Source organism: Perognathus longimembris, chromosome 1 (assembly GCF_023159225.1).
Source record: "Perognathus longimembris pacificus isolate PPM17 chromosome 1, ASM2315922v1, whole genome shotgun sequence".
NCBI lineage: Eukaryota > Metazoa > Chordata > Mammalia > Rodentia > Heteromyidae > Perognathus > Perognathus longimembris.
In genome coordinates, this window is record NC_063161.1 from 78052202 (window position 1) to 78071329 (window position 19128).

The following is a 19128-nucleotide window of genomic DNA, read 5'->3' on the forward strand; positions in this document are numbered from 1 at the left end:
CGAGTTAGGTCCTCAGCTCTGGGAAAAACAAAAACAAAAAACAAATTATAGAGCATGGGGAAGCTTTGTAAATCCTTCCTGCCACACAGCTGAGGGAACACAGTCCCAGAGCTTGTGGGGAAAGCTCTAGAAGGAATTACTCCCTTGAGTGGGATGGCAGCAGATGGCTTCTAGAATCCCCATGCTGATCCTGTGGCTTGAGTTGCCTACCAGGTTTTTTCTTTTTCAACCATTAACCTTTTGGCTTAAATTAGTTGTGCAAGGGCTGGGGCGGGGGGTGGGGGTGGCGTTTCAGTGTGACATTTCCACACATGCGTACAGTGTATCCTGGTCAGCTTCTCTTCTTCCATCTCCCTCCTGGCTGCCTTTCTTAAAACACTTCCATCAGGTTTCAGTGTTCTGTTTCCTTTGTAAATTTAATTTTATTGTCAAGGTGTTTTTTTGTGTTTTTTTTTGTCGGTTATGGGGCTTGAATTCAGGACCTGGGTGCTATTCCTGAGCTCCTTTGCTCAAAGCTAGTACTCTACCACTTTAAGCCATAGCTCACTTCCTTTTTTTTTTTTCTGATAGTTAACTGGATATGAGTCTCATGGACTTTCCTGTCCAGGCTGGCTTTGAACTGTGATCCTCAGATCTCAGCCTCCTGAGTAGCTTGGATTACAGGCATGAGCCACCAGCGCCCAGCTTCTGTTTTCTTTTTTTCTCATGATACTAGCTTTTAAAAAAATTCTTTCCTATTTATGTGAGAATCTATACTCCGAATTTTTTTCAAAGCCATTTCAATTGCTGCCATGAGTTAGTTTTATTTTTTTAAACATCTCCTTGTGTGTTGTAAGTGCCTTTTATATTGTGTTCTTCTAAACATTCTCAAGAGCTTACAAAGACTACATGGTATTATATTTTTATAATTTCATTGAAAAGACTAAAGAAATGAAATGTCATGCCAGTTTTTGTTTACAATTTTTTTATGCTTCAAACAATAAAGATACTTTTCCTTTAAAAAATTCTTAAATAGTTGTGTTATTTTACACAACAATGTTCAATAGTTACTGGAACTTTAAGGAGAGATTTCTTTAACAACCCATCTACTATTTTTTGTTCATTAGCCATCATTCTTTATTGTTAATATACATTAGTTGTACACTCCCTCCATCATGGTTCTGTTTCTCTCCTCACCACTTTAAAACATTTTTCTTTTTTTTTTTTTGTTCTTGGAGCTTGAACTCAGGGCCTGGGCTCTGTCCCTGAGCTCTTTTGCTCAAGGCTGGTACTCTACCACTTTGAGTCACAGTGCCACTTCTGGTTTTTTTTTTTTTGGCCAGTCCTGGGCCTTGGACTCAGGGCCTGAGCACTGTCCCTGGCTTCTTCCCGCTCAAGGCTAGCACTCTGCCACTTGAGCCACAGCGCCGCTTCTGGCCGTTTTCTGTATATGTGGTGCTGGGGAATCGAACCTAGGGCCTCGTGTATCCGAGGCAGGCACTCTTGCCACTAGGCTATATCCCCAGCCCCCACTTCTGGTTTTGAGCAGTTAATTGGCGGTAAGAGTCTCTCAGGGACTTTTCTGCTTGGGCTAGCTTCGAACCGCAATCCTTAGATCTCAGCCTCCTGAGTAGCTAGGATTACAGGCATGAGCCAGCAGTGCCCAGCTTCTCTGCACCATTTCTTAAAACAATTTCAACAAGTTTCATTGCTCTGTTTCATCCATGTGGATAAACTACTTCAACCATCTTCATCCTCAGTCACCTTCCTCTGTGGGTGTGTGAGGGGTGGGCTGAAGGGCTACCTTAGAGCTTGCTTGCTTGTTAGTATGTATTAGTTACACTGAGGGTTTGAGTCCAGGGCCTGCACTTGCTTGGTGGGCTCTCTTCTTCTTGAGCCATATCAACCCCACCCAGCCCATAGCATGTCTTCATGGTTGCATCTTCCTCTTGGGCCACCTATTCCATCTGCGGAACTGGATGGCATTAGCAGCCTGAGGTGCCCTGGGGTCTGGACTCTATATCCCCTCTCTAATCTGAGAGCACTCAGTTTGGGGTTTGGGTCTAGTGGGTGTCCCCACAGAACTGAGGGGGCCTGGCTCTGACTCGCTCAGCTCTGCAAACTTTTCCTCAGTGAGGACAAGTGGGTGTGGAGGAAAATCCAGACTCCCCTGGAAAGGATGTCAGTTGGGAGGGGGTGAGGGCCCCACAGTGTACCCCCAGGCTGAGTGCCCGCCTGCCCACAGGACCTGTGCGAGCGCCATGAGAAGGGTGTGCTGCACAAGCACCAGCGAGCCTTGCACAAGTATGGCCTGATGAAGAGGCAGATGATGAGTGCTGCACACGGTCGTGAGCCTGAGACTGTGGAGCAGCTGGAATCCCGCATTGTGGAGGTAGGTGGGCATGGCAGGGGCTTGGGGGGCAGGCGTCGGAGCTCTCCAATGCCCCCACTGTGTTGGTGAACTGGATAGGCTGTGCACGCCAAGGCTGAAGCTCTGGAGTTTTCCTTCATCCCTGTCTACAGTGGGCCCAGGCTAGACAGTACTTGTGCCCCCCCCCTCCCCTGCCCTGCTTTTCCCTCCCCATCCGGTGTGGATGGGCTGTGCCTCCACACTGAGCCCCTGACTTTGCAGCAGGAGAATGTGATTCAGACCATGGAGCTGCGGAACTACTTCTCTCTGTACTGCCTGCACCAGGAGACACAGCTGGTCCATGTATACCTGCCCCTCACCTCCCACATACTTGGGGCCTTCGTGAACTCGCAGATCCAGGGCCACAAAGAGGTGGGTGCTGCCAGCCCCTGTCAGGAGTTATTAAGACAGTTGAGTTGGGGTTAATATGAATCCTAAAATAGTTTGTGCCAGGTGCTGGTAGCTATTCCTATAATCCTAACTAGGATCATGGTTGGAATCCAAACCAGGCAGCAAAGTCCGTAAGACTTGTATCTCCAACCCACAAGCAAAAAAGCCAGAAGTGAAGGTATGGCTCAAGTGGTAGAGTACCAGTACTGGGCAAAAAACAAAAACAAACCAAAACAAAAAACAACCCCCCCCCCAAACAAACAAACCCTAAGGGACAGTGCCCAGGCCTAGCATAGTTACAAAACAACCCACGCTCCCTGTTTGTGTGTTTAGGTGATTTTGTCTTATAAGTGGCCACAATGGTAACTCTGAAGTTGTCTAGGCCAGACCAGACAGGAACAATCTACCTTCCGGAGGAATCAGTCCAAAGGAAAAGCATAGAGTCTTTGAACCCTATGCTTGAGACAAGGGATAGATTATCAAGTTTGAGTAGCTATGAATTCCGTAGTGGACAAAACTGATAGGCAGCTCTGTGGTCATCTGGCATTCCTGCCCCTGGCTCATCCACTTTGCTGGCTGTTGGCCTGCTGGACTACAGAGGCCAGTGCAGACAAAGTTGTGTGAAGGTACTGGAAGGGATCCGAAAGTAACTGTTTTTCTTCTTTTAGTAGAGATTTGAACCCAGGTTTTTGTATCCTGAGCCACACCCCTGTCACTCTTTGCTTTAGTTACTTTTCAGATAGGATTTGGTTTTTGGCCTGCTATCCTCCTACTGCTAGCTCCCACATAGCTGAGATTATAGTCATGGGCCACAGCACTCAGCCTCTTAATAATAATGTTAAAGTACCAGGTCAAGCAGACTTGTGGTTCTGGCCCTGCATGCAGGGTACAGAGGAAGAGCCACCTGTGGCCTCTGGAGGCTAGGCCACCCTAAGGGAGTGGGGCTGGCTGCTTTGTCCTCACTTCCAGAGGTTCTGTGGTTGTGGAGGTGAGAAGGATGAGTACTTTTTTTTTTTTTGCCAGTCCTGGGCTTGGACTCAGGGCCTGAGCACTGTCCCTGGCTTCTTTTTGCTCAAGGCTAGCACTCTGCCACCTGAGCCACACCATCACTTCTGGCCATTTTCTATATATGTGGTGCTGGGGAACCGAACCCAGGGCTTTGTGTATACAAGGCAAGCACTCTTGCCACTAGGTCATATTCCCAGCCCCCAGGATGAGTACCTTCTGAGAACCTTCCAGAGAGCAAGGCTGCCTGCTCATCTCCTCTCCTCCTGCAGATGAGCAAGGTGTGGAATGACCTGAAGCCGAAGCTCAGCTGCCTCTTCGCTGGACCTCATGGCACCCTGACACCGCCCCGGTCCCCACAGGAGGATGGCGTGTGTCCCCACTAGTGCTCGAGGCCTGCAGAGCTCCCTGTGGCCTCACTAAACCCTCTTTGCAAATGCTGTGGCCTGGCTGAGTCCCTTCAGATGGCAGCTGGGCCTCCTGTGGGACCAAAGCAGAGGATCTCCTGCCAGCCCACCTACTGAGTCCCGTGGGCCCTGTTGGTGGTCTTTACTCCTCCCACATGGCAGGAGCCTGCTGGCCTGTGTGAGAAGCAGGACACTCTGGGATGGATTTGGATCATTGCCACACAACAGACAGCACATGGGGCAGCATAGAGGGATCCCTGGGTCCTGGAATGGTGTAGAGAGCTGGATTGGAGGCTCAGCCAGTGGGGGAGAAATAAGGCAGTGCCATTGGGTGAGGAGATGGTGGTCTCAGGGTGAGAGGTCTGGCTGTGGGTCAGGGTCTGCAGACACTCCTGGCATAGGGTCACTGCTGTGGTGCTGAAGGCCACTGTCACATTAGGTGAATGTGTTACATTGCTGTGAGCACCACTGGGTCAACTGCCCTTTAGACCATTTCTTCCTTTCGGGCAGCTGCACTACTCCTCCTGGCCTCCCTCCCACCTGCCCTTCACTCCAGAGGCCAGGGTGGCTCTGCGGGTACCATGCAGCTTCCTTGGCCCAGGAGCGGGCTGGAGGCTCTGCCCAAGGAGGAGTAGCAGAAAGCCCTTGGAGGACTGTGGGACTCCATTTTCTCCTTGAATGGCAGAGGGTCTCCTTGGCCCTCTTCCCATTGCTTCCTGGGTTGTAAGGCAGGGTCCAACCTCTGCGTCACAGGGCTGCCTGGGCCCATGACTTCCCTCATGGAAGACAGTTCTCAGTCACTGTGTGGAACTGTACCACTCCCAGGAGTGTCCCTCCACATGGTGACAGTCAAGCTGCAGGGCCTGGCCCTACCTGTGCCAAAGGCTGCAGCAGTGCTGAGAACCTCCCCCCCGCCCCCCACCAACTTGGGGCTGAGGCAAGGCCACTTGTCAGCCTGTCTCTGGGACCAAAGGTGGGGGAGCTGTGGCCAGGACCTGGAGTCAGTAGCTACAAGGGCACAATCCTAATACTCCCCCAGGTTCTATGGTCTGGAGGCTGAGGGTGGGGGAGTAGGCGCACCCTCCCATCCCCAGGCACTCTAGAGGAAGGCCTAAGGAATTTAGAACAGCAGAGCCCATGGGCACTTCTGGCCCCAGGCTTGTTCCAGGTGGGGGTAAACGGGTTTATACACCCTTCTTGGCTATCCTGCTGCCATGCTCTGGCTGGACACCAGAGTGTGAATTTCCTAAGAATCCTGTTGTCCACCAGGGCAAAGTGGCTGAGTGAGGGGGGTTCAGCTGCAGCCCTGGCTGGCCCCCAGGGTTGGGGGAATGCGGGCCTGCTTTGCTCTCTCCAGCCCTGGGAAGGCAGCCACAGGAAGCAGCTGTGGGAACCACAGGGACTCTGAGCTGTTGGAGGCCTTTCCTGGGCTTTGTGGAAGCTGGCTCTATGTATGAAGCACTTTATGGGCTGCAGAAATCAATTACTACTACACCTAATAAACTGGAAGTGTTTACAAACGATTTTCACTCTGCAGTTTATCCATAAATTTTGGTGAACAGTTAAGTGTGTGAATAGTGGACATAGCTGTAAGGCCTCTTCCTTCTTGTGGTTCCCATTGGGATGAGAATGGCCCTTGTGTTCTCAGGAGAGGCCTGGCACATGCCAGGTTTGGCCTTTGGCTCTTCTCTGTCTCTGTTTCTCCACTGGGAAAGGGCAGGAATCACAAAAGTGGGGTAGCAGTAAGAGGACAATAGGTCATGTGACAGGGCCTCCTTCACCCTGTCCCTTCCACTTCTGTCCAGTGTTTGTTTGTCAGCTACATTGGCAGGCAGCTTCCTGGGGATGGGGCAGGACAGGCCATGCCAGTGAAGGCCTTCCCTTGCATCCAGTCCTCTCTGGGACCATGAGGCCGGCCTTGGATGCTGTGAGCACATGGACAGGCCACCTGTAGCCAAGGCGTCTTCTCCTGGCCGCCAGCAGGCCCTGTGCTAGACTTGGTCTACCTCACGTAGCGAATATTCCAGGATAGTGTCCTGGCCCTGGAACTTGAAGTAGCCGCAGAACTTTTTCCTCTGGAGCAGGAGTGGGAACCAGTAGCTGTCATCAGGCCACATGTCATGGAAGGGGATCTGGTCCTGGTGGAACCACTGAGGGCGCATTTCTGTACCAAGAGGTGACAGGGAAGATACCCAGTGGTCACCCCAGACCCAGGCCCACTGGAATTAGTGGGTGGTTCTGCGGGAGGGGCTTGATCTAATCATGTATGTGACTCTACTTTGTAGAGCAGGAAGTGGGCTGGGACTGTGGGCTGCACTGCTACATCTGCTGGTGATGGCTCACAGAGTCTCTAAGCTCGTGAGGGAAGGAAGAGGGCCCAGGGCCTACACCTTTGTCCTGCTAGGCAAGCAAGAATGGGTGGGGAGCCTCAAAACTCACCATCACTCTCCACAGGCGTCCCCTGCACGCTGTCTGTACAGAAGATATGCACGTCCATTAGCTCAGGAGTCCCCATAAACTCGAACACGATGTGCCCCACTTTGTGCAATACCTCTGCTGTCAGACCACTCTCTTCCTGCAGCTCCCTGTGGGGGGACAGGCACAAGAGGAGGCACTGGGGATGCATGCACCCACCCACAGGAGCCCAACGGCAAGATGTTGCTGTACCCCCCAGGAAAGCATCGTGCAGAGCTGTTGGTGGGTCCTCACCAGGCTCATCTTGGGAATAAGGATGAACTTTACAGAATTCGGAAGCTGGTGGCTCACACTATAATCTTAGCTACTCAGGAGGGAGAGGCAGGAGGACCTTAAGTTTGAGGTTAGTCTGGGCAAAAACCATACCCTAACTATGTTAAAAGTGAACTACACAACTTGTGGGTGGAGATGAGTGGGGGGAACTGGGAGAGAGCAAGAGAAGGGGGCATTATCCAAATTGAAATGTACTTATTACTTATATAAATGTAACCTCTGTACATCACCATTATAGTAACAGTAATAATATTAAACTCACACCCTATCTCAAAAACTAAAGGGCTGGGAGTACAAGGTCCTGAGTTTACCAGTAACACACACACACACACACACACACACACACACACTCACACTCTTAGCTAGGTGCAGATGGCTCCTACTTAGGAGGCTGAGATCTGAGGACAGATGTGTGAAGGCACCCTTGGAAAAATGTCCACAGGACTCTAACCTCCAATTAACCATGGAAAAGCTGGAAGTGTAGCTGTGGCTTAAGTGGTAGAGCACCAGCCTTAACCAAAAGAACTGAAGCGCAGTGCCCAGGCCCTGAGTTCAGGCCCCAATAATGGCAAAAAAACCAAACCAAGCCCAAACCCAAACAATATCCAAGTGCCCACAGACAGGGAGAAGGCACTCAACTTGGCCCTCCTTAGGGCAAAGCTAAACCCAGACATCGCACAGCCACTACTGTGGGAAAAGGATGTATTGCTCACCTCCCCCTGGTGGGACTTCAGTGTAATAACTTAGAAACTTGCTCAGCTGTATCCTGGGGTCACAGGCCCCACACCTATAATCCTAGCTATTTGGGAGATAGATTGGGAGGGGACTATGGTTCAAGGATGCCAGCCAGCATGGACAGATAGGTACTGAGACATTCGTGGTGGTTCATGCCTGTAATCCCAGCTACATGGGAGGCATAGCAGCAGGATCTCAGTCTAAGGCTAGTCTCCAGGCACCCTATCTGAAAAATAACTAAAGCAAAACAAAACAAAAGGCTGGAGATGTGGCTCAAGTGCTAGAATGCCTGCCTAGTATGCTGAATCCTGAATTCAACCCCCCATTATAAGGGTCTCATGATTTTAGCTGGGTGTGTATGCTCTCTTGCAAGATAGATATTTTTTACTGAGGGCTAAAATACTGAACTGGGGGTGTAGCTCAACTGATACAGCATCTGCTGTGATTTCAAACCCCAATACCACCCCCCCCCAAAAAAAAAAAAAAACCACTGGGCTGCATGCAGCATCCCAACTTCTTGCCTCTCCAGGAGTCTCTTATCCATGTATGGTTTTTATTGTTTTCAGGGAAGACCATAACCTATATGTGCCAGCTTTCATCAGAATCAGAACAACCAGCATGCATGGTAGTACATGCCCTTGGGAAACTGAGGATTGTGAATTTGAGATCCTGTCCTGAAACAACTAACCATCACAACAACCACCATAACTAGCGCTAAGGTCTGTGCAGGGCTGAGTACCACTTTCGTTGACAACCTCATTTATTCTCAGGATCCTGTGAGGAGTGTAGAGGCCACCAGCAGGGCTCTGTGAGCTTGGGAGATTGACTTAACCTCTCTGTGCCTTCATTCCTTCCCAAGAGGAGCTGTATGTTGGACTAAATGGAGCTGTGTGGGTGAAAGGTTTAAGATAAAGGGGTGTGTATGGAACCATCAGCTACCCTGAAAATTAAAAAGACTAGTGACTAGTGGTCTTGTGGCTAGACATGAAGAAGCCAGGATGACTGTCCAACGATGTCCCACGAGTTTTCCACCAACAGTCGGGGATCACAATCCATGGCTGGCACTTTCTCATTTACTCTTCACCACACTAAGGTCTTTGGTCCCATTATTACCGGCCTACTTAGGTAAAGATGTGGAGCTCAAATGGCCCTGCTCTGGGCCACACAGCTCCTAGGGGTACTGCTCTGAATCCAGATGGAACCCTCATTCCCTCCCAGGCTGGCTGTGTGTGCAGAGCCCTCTTCCTCACCTCCTGGCCCCATCCTCGATGGTCTCTCCATCTTGCACTTTCCCCCCAAAGCCATTCCAGCGGCCCATGCCGAAGCCCCGCTTCTTCATGCCCAGTAGGACCCGCTGAGGCTGCAACACCAGCACTAAGGTGTAGAGCCTGGAGGTGCACATGGCTCCTGGGCAGCTCAGTCTTGGCTCCTCAGGTCTGAGGTGGTCAAACACGACTGCCCTGGTGAGCAGTGATCAGCCGGAGGGGAAACACTCCCTGAAAGGCAGAGGGGGAAGTGGGGGTGGTGAGTCCCTGGGGGACACCTGAGACTCTCCTGCCTCCAGGCAGTATATGGAACTTATTTAGTCTTGCTATGTAGTTCCACCCAACTCCAACTTGTAATCCTTCTGCTTCAGACTCACGAGTGCTGGGGTTACAGGCATGCACTGTAAGGGCTAACCTGAGAACCTGAGTGACAACTTGTAAGTTTTAGTGTTAAAATTATAACAGCTAAAAAAAAAAATTATAACAGCTTCTAAACCCTGGTGATGACTCCATCCTAGAGGGCTGCACTTCCACCCGAGACTAGTTTCTTTCTTTCTTTCTTTTTTTTTTTTTTTGGCCAGTCCTGGGGCTTGGACTCAGGGCCTGAGCACTGTCCCTGGCTTCTTCTTGCTCAAGGCTAGCACTCTGCCACTTGAGCCACAGTGCCACTTCTGGCCATTTTCTGTATATGTGGTGCTGGGGATTCGAACCCAGAGCCTCATGTATACGAGGCAAGCACTCTTGCCACTAGGCCATATTCCCAGCCCCCCGAGACTAGTTTCTTGTAGTTTGACAAGTTTCTTGTAGCTTGTCCCCCTCTGTACTTGGGTAGCAACCATGGTAACGGACAGTTAAAAAATTGATCATAGTCATAGACTATAGAAATAACCATAGTAGTAGTAGTAGTAGAAATGCTGTTGGGTTGGTTTACTTATGATTGAGTACTGTATTGTTTTAGCCCACTCAAGTTTGCTTAGTGGTAATGGAAAAACATGGTAGCAATTGTTAAAATAAAGTTAGTACTAGGTCAGTCTGACTACAAAATTCTGCTTCTGTAAACGGCTTGCTGAACCCATTTGTGACTTGCTCTACCCCCTGCATTAGTGCTCCGTGACCACCTGCTGTCAGTTCCTGATACCAAGGCCAGTTCCAGTTATCAAAGCCAAAATAGATAACTGAAAGGGTAGATAGCCAATAGAAATAGGACAAGACTTGCTTGCTAAATGCCATCTAATCAAGTATCTTCCAAGTTGGAAATACCCTGCCTTGGTGTAATCACAATAAAAACCCTGCCTGGTCAGGGCTCTCAATTCAGATCCGCTGAGTCTGTGATGGTTGAGAATCCAGGCCCGAGCTTGCAATAAAGACTCTCATTCGTTGTTTGCATCGGAATTGGCTCCTTGGTGGTCTTTGGGGACCAGAAATCTTGGCATAACAGCACATTATGTCTGGATTACTTTTTTTTTTTAGTGCTAGGGATTGAACGTAGGGCCTTGCATATGCTAGGCAAGCACCGAGCCACACTCTACACTGGGCTGAACAAACAAATGATCTAAGGTAAAAACAGACCGGGCCCTCAGGAGCCAATTTGCCCGGTTATCTACGACCTCCCCATGGAGGGGACTTTTCTTGCTCCTACTTGGGCTCCAGGCCTGTGTGTACAAGGGTAGGCCAGCCCCTAGGCTCTCCACTCCCCTGGACGGCCGTGTGGCCTAATGGTTCTAGGTCAGGCTTTGGTCCTGACCTGTCCATCCTTAGCAGAGACTTTCCTGGCCCACTGGAACCTGGCCTCCACCTCTGCAGTATCCTGTAGAGATGCAGGGCACTGGGCGGTCCTCCCCCGGCGACAGGAGTTGGTATCCCACCGACTCCGCTCTTGGGCCTGTTGTGGGTACTGGGCTGGGGTCACCGGCACCAGGCTCGTGCGCACACACGCTGGTTCCGGCTCCCTGCCGGGCCCCGACATGGGTCCGCACGCGCGCAGAGAGCGCCTGCCGACCACCCCCCCGCCCCCCACTTCCCAGGTGTGCCTCACCCTAGGGGATTTCCCAGCTCCTCGGGTCTCCCGCGTCTCCCTCGTGTTTCCCCGGCACCGTGCCACCTCCAGTCTCGGTACCCGCGCCCAGCTTCCAGGCTTGGGGGCGTGGCCTCTACCGGAAGTGACTCCTGGACTTCCGGCGGCGGGTGCCGGGGCGAGTGCAACCTCAATGGCCGGGTAAGCGGGATTCGCTGGCTTGTGTAGAAGTCCTGCTTCCATACGGGAATGTGGGACCCCAAATGTCTTCATCTGCAAAGGGGCTACTGACTCATATCCAGTCCAGCGTTCCTGGCATGAAGCCGAGAGATGGGTTCCGAGACTCAGTCCAACTCCTCCACCGGGGCGTGCTGGGTGACAGCAAGGCCGGGGCGGGGGGGAGGGGAAGGCTGCAGGTAGAGAGAGGCTGACAAGGAGGCTGCTGGTAGTAGAGAGGCAGGAGAGGGAGGCTAGTAGAGGACGATTGTCCTATAGAATGTATCATGGAGCTTCCAAGGACTAAGAGGATAGTGTGGCTAGAACCCAGGGCTTGGGGATGGGCTTAGAGATGGCAGTGATCCAAATCAGTCGTGGTGGTTTGTGGGAAAATCGTCACTTTGCTGGTCGGCGGCATAACTCCACTCCCCATCCTTTTCCCCCCACCATTGCAGGTTTTCCTGCAGCCTCTCGGGGCATGATGGGAGTTCCTATCAGATGAGTTTTGCTGTGATCTGTCTTCTCCATGCTGCTGACAGTATAGTATGGGGCTGAGTTTGGTTGACATCAGTAAGACAACTGTCACTGAACTTTGAGTTTTCCTTCTTGCAGACTGTTGTCACAAAGGATTGCAGAACAGATATGTCTTGCATTCTATCTGGATTCCTTTTTTTTTTCTTTTTTGGCCAGTCCTGGGTCTTGAACTCAGGGCCTGAGCACTGTCCCTGGCTTCTTTTTGCTCAAGGCTAGCACTCTGCCACTTGAGCCACAGCGCCACTTCTGGCTGTTTTCTGTATATGTGGTGCTGGGGAATCGAACCCAGGGCCTCATGTGTACAAGGCAAGCACTCTTGCCACTAGGCCATATCCCCAGCCCTTGTCTTGCATTCTAGAGGCTGGAAGTTTAGCAGGTTCCTTCTGAGGTCCTTTTTAAAATTGTTGCTTTATTATTTTTATTTTTGGTGATATTGGGGTTTGAATTCAGGGCCATGCTCATTTAATTGACACTCTACCTCTTGAGTCATGCTACCTCCAGTCCTGCTTTTTGTTGGTTATTTTGGAGATGGAGTGCCACAGACTTTTCTGCCTTGGCTGGCCTCATACTGTGATCCTCTTGATCTCAGCCTCCTTGTAGTTAGTGGTGAACCACCAGGGTCTGGCTGTGTGTGTGTGTGTGTGTGTGTGTGCGCGTGTATGTATTGAGCTGGAGATCTTCCTGCCTCAGCTTTCCCAGTGCTGGAGTTAAAAGTGTGGCCATCACATCTGGCTTTCCTGTCTTTGGGTCTTCACAAGGTTGTCTTCCTGTGTGTTTCCCTGTCCTAATCTCATAAGAGCTCCATTTAGATAGGGGCCATAATTTTACCTTCATTATCTCCTTCAAAAGATAACTTCACATTCTGAGTTCCTCAGAACCATGAATTCAAGAGGACAGAATTCAACTCATGACACTTTGCTTTATCTGTGCAGTGCTCTCAAGTCCTCTGGTGTTGGGTGTTGGTGTTCTAACTCTAATAATGAGCGAGTTGAACCAAGGGCTTCTTCTCTGTGTGATGTCATCTGGCTTGTTCTTTCCTCCCATCAGGTATCTGAAGCTAGTTTGTACACCCCTTCGGTGTCAAAGGTTCCACACTGCTCCACGTCACTACAAGGGCCGGACAGGTGCGGAACACCTGTGGCTCATGCGCCACTTAAAGGACCCATTTGTGAAGGCTGCAAGGGTGGAGAGTTACCGCTGCCGAAGTGCCTTCAAGCTTCTGGAGATGAACAAGAAACATGAGCTCCTGCGGCCTGGACTCCGGGTGTTAGACTGTGGGGCAGCTCCTGGGGCCTGGAGCCAGGTCGCTGTGCAGAGAGTCAACGCTACAGGCACAGGTGGGGCCTCCCCTCCATGCTGCCTACTGCCTGTCTCGGGCGGGGGGGGGGGTGCCAGCAAGCTGTCCTCTACAGTATACATGAAGCCTTGGGTTCGATTCCTCAGCACCACATATGTATAGAAAAAGCCAGGACTGGAAACAAAAAAGAAAAAGGCTCAGATCTAGGTGAAAAAGTCTACTAGACTGTTTATTTTCTTCAGAAGAAAAGCTGTACTCTGTGACATTTGCCTGGAATCTAAGCAAGGATAGGAAACCTAAAGTAGGCAGATTGTGGCTCTGTCTAATAAGATGGTTGGTTAAACAATACCATATCCTAAAAATAACAAGTGAAAAACAGGGCGGGGAAGCCTAGTGGTTCATGCCTGTAGTCCTAGCTACTCAAGAGGTTGAGATCTGAGGATGGTAGTTTGAAGCTAGCCCAGGCAGCAAAGTCCATGGAACTCTTATCTCACCAAAAAGCCAGAAGTAGAGCTGTGGCTCAAGTTGTAGAGCATTAGCCTTGAGCAAAAAGGCCTGGGCCCTGGGTTCAAGCCCTAGGACTGGCCCACATGTACACACACACACACACACACACACACACACACACAAACACACACCAACCAAAAAAGAAAACAGGGCTGAGGGTATGGCTCAGTGGCACAGAGAGCATAGCAAGTGGGAGGCCCTAATTTCAGACCCTAGTACCACCACCTGCAAAAATCCCCCCAAATTGAGCCTTCGGTAGTAAGATGACTGGAGAATGAGAGTCAGAAGTCTTGGCTGTGGCCCTGACTTGGCCTGATACTCAGTATAAGTGGGACAGCTACTTCCTTCTGGGCTTCAGTTCCCTGGACTGTGCAGGAAGGGCAGCTCCCCTATCTGTGTCTTTAGCTGGTGGGAAAAGGCCTCGTGTCTGCATTCATTTCACTCTGTGGCCTGTGTTTCTCTGGGAAGACACAGGGCTAGTAACATATTCTCTGGTTCTTCCGTAGATCCCAGCTCCCCGGTTGGCTTTGTGCTTGGGGTGGATCTTCTCCACATCCTTCCCCTGGAAGGAGCAACTTTCTTGTGCCCTGCCGATGTGACTGATCCAGGGACTCGTCAGAGAATCCTAGAGCAGCTTCCTGGCAGGAGGGCAGATGTGATTCTGAGTGACATGGCACCCAATGCCACTGGGATCCGGGCCCTGGATCATGACAGGCTCATCAGCCTGTGCTTGACTCTTGTGAACATGGCTGAGGACATTCTGTCACCTGGGGGAACAATGCTTTGTAAAACCTGGGCTGGGAGTCAAAGCCAACAGCTTCAGAAGAGACTAGCTGAAGAGTTCCAGAACACAAGGATTTTGAAGCCTGAGGCTAGCAGGAAAGAATCGTCAGAGGTATACTTCTTGGCCACACAGTACCGAAAGAGGAAGAGCCTTGTGAAGCAGTGAGATGTCTCCTGCCCTTCCTGGGAAGGGTACTGGGTTCTCAGCACCTGTGAATGTAGCCCAAGGGCTTTCCTGATGTGTGGCTGGGTTCTGAGCCTTGCTGGATGGAGGTGAACAGGACCATGAGAATCATATTTCTGTTTTTAAGCCAAAAAGATGACAGAGAAGCTGGATGCCATTGGATCATGCCTATAATCTCAACTGCTCAGGAGGTTGAGATCTGAGGACCCTAGTTCACAGCTAGCCTGAACAGGAAAGACTGAGCAAAAAGCTGGAAGTGATGCTGTGGCTCAAGTGGTAATGCACAAGCCTCGAGCAAAAAAGCTAAGGGACAGCACCCAAGCCCTGAGTTCTAGCCCCAATACTGGCACAAAACAACAAAGACACACACAATATATATGTAATATATATAATACATATATCAATATATAGAAGGGCCATTAATACAGCCTTCTATATCATGCTTAATCTTTTTGTTTTTGGATACAGAGCAAATATATACAGAGCAAATATATCACTATAGCCAAAAAACTATCCTCCCACCTCAGTCTCCTGAGTGCTGGGATTACAGATGTGTCCTACTATGCCCAGATCATATCATGATGAATTTTTTTGTGTGCCAACCCTGGGGCTTGAACTCAGGTCCTGGGCACTGTCCCTGAGCTTCTTTTGCTCAAGGATAGCACTCTTATCACTGGAGCCACAGTGCCACTTCCAGCTTTTTCTGTTTATGTGGTACTGAGGAATTGAACCCAGGGCTTCATGTATGCTAGGCAAGCACTCTACCACCAAGCCACATTCTCAGCCCATGTCATGAGTTTTAAATAGGAAGTTTATCATTAGAAAGATAGAGAATGAAAGATGTGAAGGAAAGAGGAGGGGAAGCTAGAAATGGATTTTTTTTTTTTTTTTTTTTTGGCCAGTCCTGGGGCTTGGACTCAGGGCCTGAGCACTGTCCCTGGCTTCTTTTTGCTCAAGGCTAGCACTCTGCCACTTGAGCCACAGCGCCACTTCTGGCCGTTATCTGTATATGTGGTGCTGGGGAATTGAACCCAGGGCCTCATGTATACTAGGCAAGCACTCTTGCCACTAGGCCATATCCCCAGCCCTAGAAATGGATTTGGTGGACTAGAATTATAGCTCAGTGGGATAAGGCTTGTCTAGCACATGCATGTGTTCTGTCCCCAGGTCTGCAAAACAGAAGTAACAAACCCCAAACCTGAATTTCCCAAGGCAGAGATGGATATACCTATATCCTTCACAGACTTTCCTCAGCATATTCCAGAAGAACAGGTGTTCCTCTTCAGTTCTCATAACACAGTGGAGCTTTTCACAATAGAAAACCCCAGCATTTCCATCTGGGGAGTAATATCCATGTCTCTGAGTAATCTGGAAAAGCATCCACTCTCCAAGCAGTGAGAGCTCCCAAAGCAATTAGAGGAGGCATTTGGTAAGAATTTATGCATGGTGTGGGTGTGCTTCGCCTCTTATTGGAAGTATATATTGTAATACTCCCGGCTCCAGAGATCATAAAGGTAATTGCCAAAGCAAGCAAGATGTGCTGTGTTCATTCATCTTTCACTGCTCTATCAACTCCATGCAGCTTTATGAAAGAACACTACATAATAGCATTAACCCTACACAGTGATTAGCTCCTCCCCAAATCATTTGGGGGTCCTCAAGTTGTGACCCTCTGATCTGCCCCACTGGGGACATGTTTTCATTTCTGGTTCATTTTTGGTTAACCAGTCCTGGGCCTTGGACTCAGGGCCTGAGCACTGTCCCTGGTTTGCTTTTTGCTCAAGGCTAGCACTCTGCCACTTGAGCCACAGCGCCACTTCTGGCCATTTTCTATATATGTGGTGCTGGGGAATGGAACCCAGGGCTTCATGTATATACGGCAGGCGCTCTAGCCACTAGGCCATATTCCCAGCCCCTAAACTACTTCTTGATTTCCCCCAATCCCACCTTTCTCTCCACCTCGGTTCAGTTCCTGGCCCATTAACTTGGAAAACGGAAGGCAGGGCAGATCCTTGGGCACAGCACCTTCCTGGCTGGCCAATGCAGGGAGAACTAAGTGACAGGTGCATGTGGGAACTGTTACTTTGCTTTTTAGTGGACTCAGAGAAATGCAATTCATTAAATTCAATGAAACATAGTAGCAAGGACTGTTATAATTTCCATGGGGTTGGAGACCTGTCTCAGGTGGTGGGTCCCCTGACAAGGAGCATAAAGCGACAGAGAGCGAGCGAGTTGTCCTGATCTCAGGCAGAAAAAACAACAACAAAAAAAAAGATTTCCAAGAGATTTGTTCCCAGGGGGCCGGGGTTTGAGGGGTGCTATTGTACAAACATTAAGGTGCAAGGCAGCCAGCCAGGGGAACCGGGACCTGCGGTGCGGTGGCCTGGCCGCCAGACCCGGCCGGGGGTGCATGCAGACTTCGGTTCAGAGTCCCTGCCGCGCCAGACCGCGGCCGGCCTCCGGCTCGGATACCACGCGGGGCTTCTGGGGGGTGCAAACAGTCGCGCTCGCAAAATCGGTTCTTTACGGTCGATTTCTATTAAATCTCGCGAGAGCGCAAGCGCGAATCTCGCGTTAGTTGGTCGCGGGCGGAGCGGAGGGAGATCCGAGCTGCGGCGGCAAGCCGAGCGCAGAGCTGACGAGCCGGCGGCTGAGGTGAGTGATGGCGAGTCGGGAACGCGATCCCGGGCGCGTGCTGGGGTCCGGCCGGGGCCGAGCTCGGGCTCGAAGATGCCCCGCCGGGGTCGAGCACTGGTGCCGCCCCCTTCTGCGCTACTGCACCCTCAGAGCCAAGAACTGCGCGCCCTCCTCGTCGCTGCGACCCGGCATGTAGCCTCGGTCTCGTGACCCTCCCGGTCCTCGGCTTTTGGTCCTGGGCTGCCCCGAGACTCTGCTGGCCCCTAGCCCCACGGTCCGGGTTGCCCTCAGAGGTCCTCCAGCCCTCGGCCCCTCGCCCCGGGCTGCCCCGAGACCCTGCTGGCCCCCAGCCCCTCCGATCCCCAGCCCCTCGCCCGGGCTGCCTTCAGATCCCCTCCCGGCCCTCGGCCCCTCGCCCCGGGCTGCCCAGAAATCCCCACCGGCTTGGGCCCGTACGCATGGGCTGCCTTGAGACCCCGGCCGTCCACGTCTGCCGCCTCCTCCTCTAGATGTTCAGCTTGCGCGTAGTGGGCTGTTCATTTCGCCTTTAAGGGGTCCGCTTGGCGCCAAGGGTCCCTGGCCAGGACTGGTGGAGTGTGTCTGCAAGTAGACTCACTCGGAACCATCGCGGCCCGTTTGCCGGTGGCAGGCTTCCTGGCCACTGTGTAGATAGTCTTCTTTGAAAGTCATTTATTTGTTTGCTTTTTTAGAAAAGGGGAGATAGAGTCTTCTCGCTCTGTAGCACAGGCTGGCCTTGAACTCGCGATTCTCCTCTATGCTGGTATTACAGGAGTGCTACACCACACTGGGCTCACTTCTTTAGGGCTCACTTCCCTTTTCCGAGGTGGAAGGGCAGTGTGCTTGACTCCCAGTGTTCTGCTCAGGGACACTCCTGGGCAGCAGGCAGTGGCTAGGAGCGGCTGCAGGTTTAAGTATTGGTGAAGTGGGCAGAGTTGCCTGCACTGGCACCTGGTGGCTAGACTGTAGATTGATCTGTTTCTGGAAGTTGAAAATGCTCTAGTCTTTGTTCTGGTGGGTTATCCAGGTAGGTGTCAGGGTCTGGAGGACTTCTCTTGATAATGGAAAGATTTGGGCTTGGAGGGCAGAGCTCAGCTGCCTTCTGTCAGGCAGTCCTATGTCCATCCTTTCTTCCTATCCCTTTTTTGCTTTGTGCTATGTATGAGGAGCTCATGACAAAGTTCTTGTTAAGTGGGAAATTCAGAGAGGCAGTCTAAGCTTTTTTACTTGGAAAGGGCTTTGCTTTGGACTAGCTGTCCTTACCATCTTCCTGAGTGTTTGGGATTATGAGGTTTCCTGTCTTACTTTTTTTTCCAAATTTATTTTTTGGTAGTACTGGGGTTTGAATTCAGGGCTGTGCATTTGCTAAGCAGTCTCCTTAACCCCAGAGCCACACTCCCTGTCCCCAGCCCTTTTTGCTTTAGGATCTTACTTCTTCCTCTTGGATCTTGATTTTCCTACCTTTGCCTCCCAAGTAGCTGGGATTATAGGAATGAGCTGTCATGCCCAACGAAAGAGTCCAGTTGAAAAATCTTTTAAAATATCTTGGTGAGAGGTTTCAGGACAAGTTTCTTTGTATCCCACTTCAATCTTGCTGATTAGCCAGCTTCTTTTGCATTTTGATTTTTCCCCTCCATTAACTTATTGAATAGGGGGCAGGAAAGAATAACCAGATCCTGCAGTGGCCACAAGACATTTACACATTTGACCTTACCTTTGCTCTTGATTTTCTGCTTCTATCTCTGTTCCTCTAGCTCAGATTATTCTCTGAAGAGCCAGACATGCACCAGCCTCAGGACCTTTGCAGTTGTGCTTGGCTCCCAAACTCCCTCCTTCACCTTCTTAACTGGTCAACTGTCACCCCCTCAGTGTTGCCTCTCCTACCCATCCTATTTAAAATGGTAGCTTCTGCCCAACTCCTAGTACTTCCTGCATCTTCCTGTTTTATTGTTATCCATATAACACATAAGGCCACCTGACATCTGGCTGTTTTTTTTTT

General features: G+C 50.7%; 4 protein-coding genes across 10 annotated transcripts in view; 3 read left to right on the plus strand and 1 right to left on the minus strand.

Moving 5' to 3' along the window:
• Positions 1 to 5711, plus strand: part of Snx8 (sorting nexin 8) — a 39326-nt gene extending 33615 nt beyond the window's left edge. For all 3 annotated transcript variants that reach the window (XM_048330305.1, XM_048330295.1, XM_048330288.1), the window contains exons 9-11: positions 2225 to 2371; positions 2612 to 2761; positions 4057 to 5711. In XM_048330305.1, coding sequence (XP_048186262.1) covers positions 2225 to 2371; positions 2612 to 2761; positions 4057 to 4170 — 411 coding nt within the window. In that variant the 3' untranslated portion in view covers positions 4171 to 5711. The remainder of the gene's footprint in view (positions 1 to 2224; positions 2372 to 2611; positions 2762 to 4056) is intronic.
• Positions 480 to 14727, plus strand: Mrm2 (mitochondrial rRNA methyltransferase 2). 4 transcript variants are annotated; one of them, XM_048330334.1, is made up of 4 exons: positions 11114 to 11154; positions 11625 to 11667; positions 12751 to 13040; positions 14014 to 14727. In XM_048330334.1, the coding sequence occupies exons 2-4, from the start codon at positions 11648 to 11650 to the stop codon at positions 14454 to 14456; spliced, it is 753 nt and encodes a 250-aa protein (XP_048186291.1). In that variant the 5' UTR covers positions 11114 to 11154; positions 11625 to 11647; the 3' UTR covers positions 14457 to 14727. The 4 variants fall into 4 exon arrangements, with proteins under 4 accessions (XP_048186284.1, XP_048186291.1, XP_048186300.1 ...); XM_048330327.1 differs by lacking the exons at positions 11114 to 11154; positions 11625 to 11667 and adding an exon at positions 480 to 486 and having other exon boundaries at positions 12688 to 13040; XM_048330343.1 differs by lacking the exon at positions 11625 to 11667 and having other exon boundaries at positions 11117 to 11154.
• Nudt1 (nudix hydrolase 1) lies at positions 5720 to 9170 on the minus strand. Its single transcript, XM_048330355.1, has 3 exons — positions 8925 to 9170; positions 6631 to 6776; positions 5720 to 6355 (listed from the first exon to the last, which is right to left on the minus strand). The coding sequence occupies exons 1-3, from the start codon at positions 9074 to 9076 to the stop codon at positions 6183 to 6185; spliced, it is 471 nt and encodes a 156-aa protein (XP_048186312.1). The 5' UTR covers positions 9077 to 9170; the 3' UTR covers positions 5720 to 6182.
• Positions 14728 to 17064: 2337 nt separating the features above from the next.
• Positions 17065 to 19128, plus strand: part of Mad1l1 (mitotic arrest deficient 1 like 1) — a 305826-nt gene continuing 303762 nt past the window's right edge. For both annotated transcript variants that reach the window (XM_048330376.1, XM_048330385.1), the window contains exon 1: positions 17065 to 17129. The gene's annotated coding sequence lies outside the window, so the exon portion shown is untranslated. The remainder of the gene's footprint in view (positions 17130 to 19128) is intronic.

Coding starts and splice junctions, on each gene's coding strand:
- Nudt1 (XM_048330355.1), bottom strand. CDS start 9,076: ATGTGCACCTCCAGGCTCTACACCTTAGTGCTGGTGTTGCAGCCTCAG. Junction 6,777..8,924: donor ATCGAGGATGGGGCCAGGAG/GTGAGGAAGAGG, acceptor GTCCCCCCACAG/GGAGCTGCAGGAAGAGAGTG. Junction 6,356..6,630: donor GACGCCTGTGGAGAGTGATG/GTGAGTTTTGAG, acceptor CTCTTGGTACAG/AAATGCGCCCTCAGTGGTTC.
- Mrm2 (XM_048330317.1), top strand. CDS start 11,510: ATGGGCTTAGAGATGGCAGTGATCCAAATCAGTCGTGGTGGTTTGTGG. Junction 11,668..12,750: donor ATGATGGGAGTTCCTATCAG/ATGAGTTTTGCT, acceptor TCCTCCCATCAG/GTATCTGAAGCTAGTTTGTA. Junction 13,041..14,013: donor AGTCAACGCTACAGGCACAG/GTGGGGCCTCCC, acceptor GTTCTTCCGTAG/ATCCCAGCTCCCCGGTTGGC.